Here is a 2,196-nt window from a genome sequence, read left to right on the forward strand (position 1 = left end):
TGAAACCCCTGGAAAAATGAATGGGTTTGGGATAGAAGGATTATAGGATCAACTTTAGGAAAGAAAGGGATTAATAAAGTAGTAATGTAATCTTCCAGGTAGAAGGAGAACTGAGTGAGGAGTCCAAACTAACACTGTTTACTTTTCTTGATAGCAACAGAGATTTGCTAGATCTTGAAATAATCACTTATCTTATCACAGTTTCCTAATCTACAAAACAGAGATGACCTGTCTCCTAGGCATAGAATATAAAAGGGACAGCAAGCATTTCAAAGAGAGAGATTCGATTTTTTATTAAATGTCTTATATCCTTGGAAATATATGCTTTATTAATACTAGCTACTGGAAAGGTGCATTGCATACATTTTCTCATTTGGTCCTCACAACAACTCTACTGGATAGGTGTTGTTTTATCCCCACTTTACAGATGTAGAAACTGAGGCCAGAGATGTTGACTTTCCCAGTGTTAACAAGCCAGGAAGGCACAGAGCTAGGATTCAAACTCACATCACTCAGCTCTATACAGATTCCCCATGCATGACTCATGTGCTACAAAACTCAGTTCCTCTGCTATGGCAGACTTCACTACTTGATTATAGCACTGGCTTTGGAATCTCTCTTGGTGGGTGCTACAAATGATAAAATCATTTTGCCCTTCTAAAGCTTAGATTCTGTAACAGTAGTTCTGATGGCCTCAACCTCAGTGATTCTGATTCTACATATCTAGGGTTGGACCTCAAATCTTTATTTTTAAGGACTTCCCAGATGATTCTGATGAAATCCAGGTTTTGTAACCACTGTTTTATGTAGCTATGTTCAATGATCCCAGGCCCTTTATGTTTGCCTATTCGTTTGCTCTGTGGGTTTCTTGTTAGAAATAGAGGAAAGACCTAACGAAATAGCCATAGGAGGGAAAGGCAACTATTGGTAATATTTATGGGATGTCTACTGTATGAAAGACAGGTATACTACCTTCTTTTATTTTTGTGAACCACTAAAAAGCTGGAAGGAAGAGCTAGTCATATTCTTCTGTACCAAACACCTAATGAATTTTAGAGATATGTGAGTGGCCTCCCTTGAATGTAACTGTCATGAGCTTCAAAGGGAAGAAAGACCTCTTAACTATGCTCTGAGAAGCCCCAGCTTGGAAGAGTATTGAATACAAACTAGAGTAAGTGAAAATCTTACAATTGATGATCCATTATTAATCTCATTCCTTTTATTCATAACAAATTGACTAACAGCCCTCCTCCCCACCCCCTAAAATTACTACATCATGTGGTAGATTACAAACCCGATGAGAAGAGGCAGCAATACTCCATTAATATTTATAAATGTCGCAATGCTCATATTTCCCATCTATCTGGAAAATCAGCTGAAGTAATTAAGGCATATGGGGAATTATAAAGATGAAAAATATCAGGAAAACAGTACACATGGAAGTTATCAACACTATTTTACTTCTGCTGTTACATCTTAATGACTTAATTTTCCATGGATGGCATTTTTAAAATGTAAATTTCTCAGTTAAAACGAAACAAAATTTCATTACTATCCAAGCAACACAGATATTTTTCAAATGGCAAACTTACATCTTTGGTATCTCCACAAGGTATCGAAAGTGTTTACTTCCAATGATTTTCACTACTATCTCGGGCATTGCATCTGATCCGTGGGGAGTCTTACAAACTGAAGACATGATTCTTCACAAAACCCCTTCAAATCCTTGGGGATGGAAAACAAATAGATCATTCCTCTTGGTTACCACTAGGCAACAGCACCATCCACACCAATAACAACAACTGTACCAGGAACAAGAACTTGACAGAAAGGAGCTCACGTAACACTTTCGATAAAGGCATGCGAAAGATACTCATGTTTACTATTATCATTCTTGTTTTACAGTTGAGAGAACAGGCAAAATGCAGTCAGGTAACTTACTCCATGTCACATAGCCAGTAATTAGCAGGATTGGGAACTACACCTAAGATGTCTGCAAAGTTGAAGTACAGAAACATTAGGTGATCCTACCTTCCTGTACTACAAGACATCAGACAGGATACTTGTGAGATCAGAAACGAAACCAGGACTTTAGCGAACAATCTCTAGTCAGCTCTGATCCTCAGTTTCCCCATTTATGAAATCAGGATAATTCCAGTCTGCTCTCAGGGATTAAGGGTGAATCCAGTGAGACCA

The 2,196-nt window shown here is 37.9% G+C and overlaps 1 protein-coding gene across 1 annotated transcript in view; it reads right to left on the reverse strand.

The window, feature by feature from the left end:
• The window catches only part of CUNH1orf87 (chromosome unknown C1orf87 homolog), a 95,894-nt gene extending 94,060 nt beyond the window's left edge, over positions 1 to 1,834 (reverse strand). The window contains exon 1 of the mRNA XM_004369126.2: positions 1,593 to 1,834. Within this exon, the coding sequence (XP_004369183.1) occupies positions 1,593 to 1,699 (107 nt within the window). The 5' untranslated portion in view covers positions 1,700 to 1,834. The remainder of the gene's footprint in view (positions 1 to 1,592) is intronic.
• Between the last annotated feature and the right edge of the window lie 362 nt (positions 1,835 to 2,196).

This window comes from Trichechus manatus, unplaced genomic scaffold (assembly GCF_000243295.1).
Source record: "Trichechus manatus latirostris isolate Lorelei unplaced genomic scaffold, TriManLat1.0 scaffold00003, whole genome shotgun sequence".
In the NCBI taxonomy this organism is placed as follows: domain Eukaryota; kingdom Metazoa; phylum Chordata; class Mammalia; order Sirenia; family Trichechidae; genus Trichechus; species Trichechus manatus.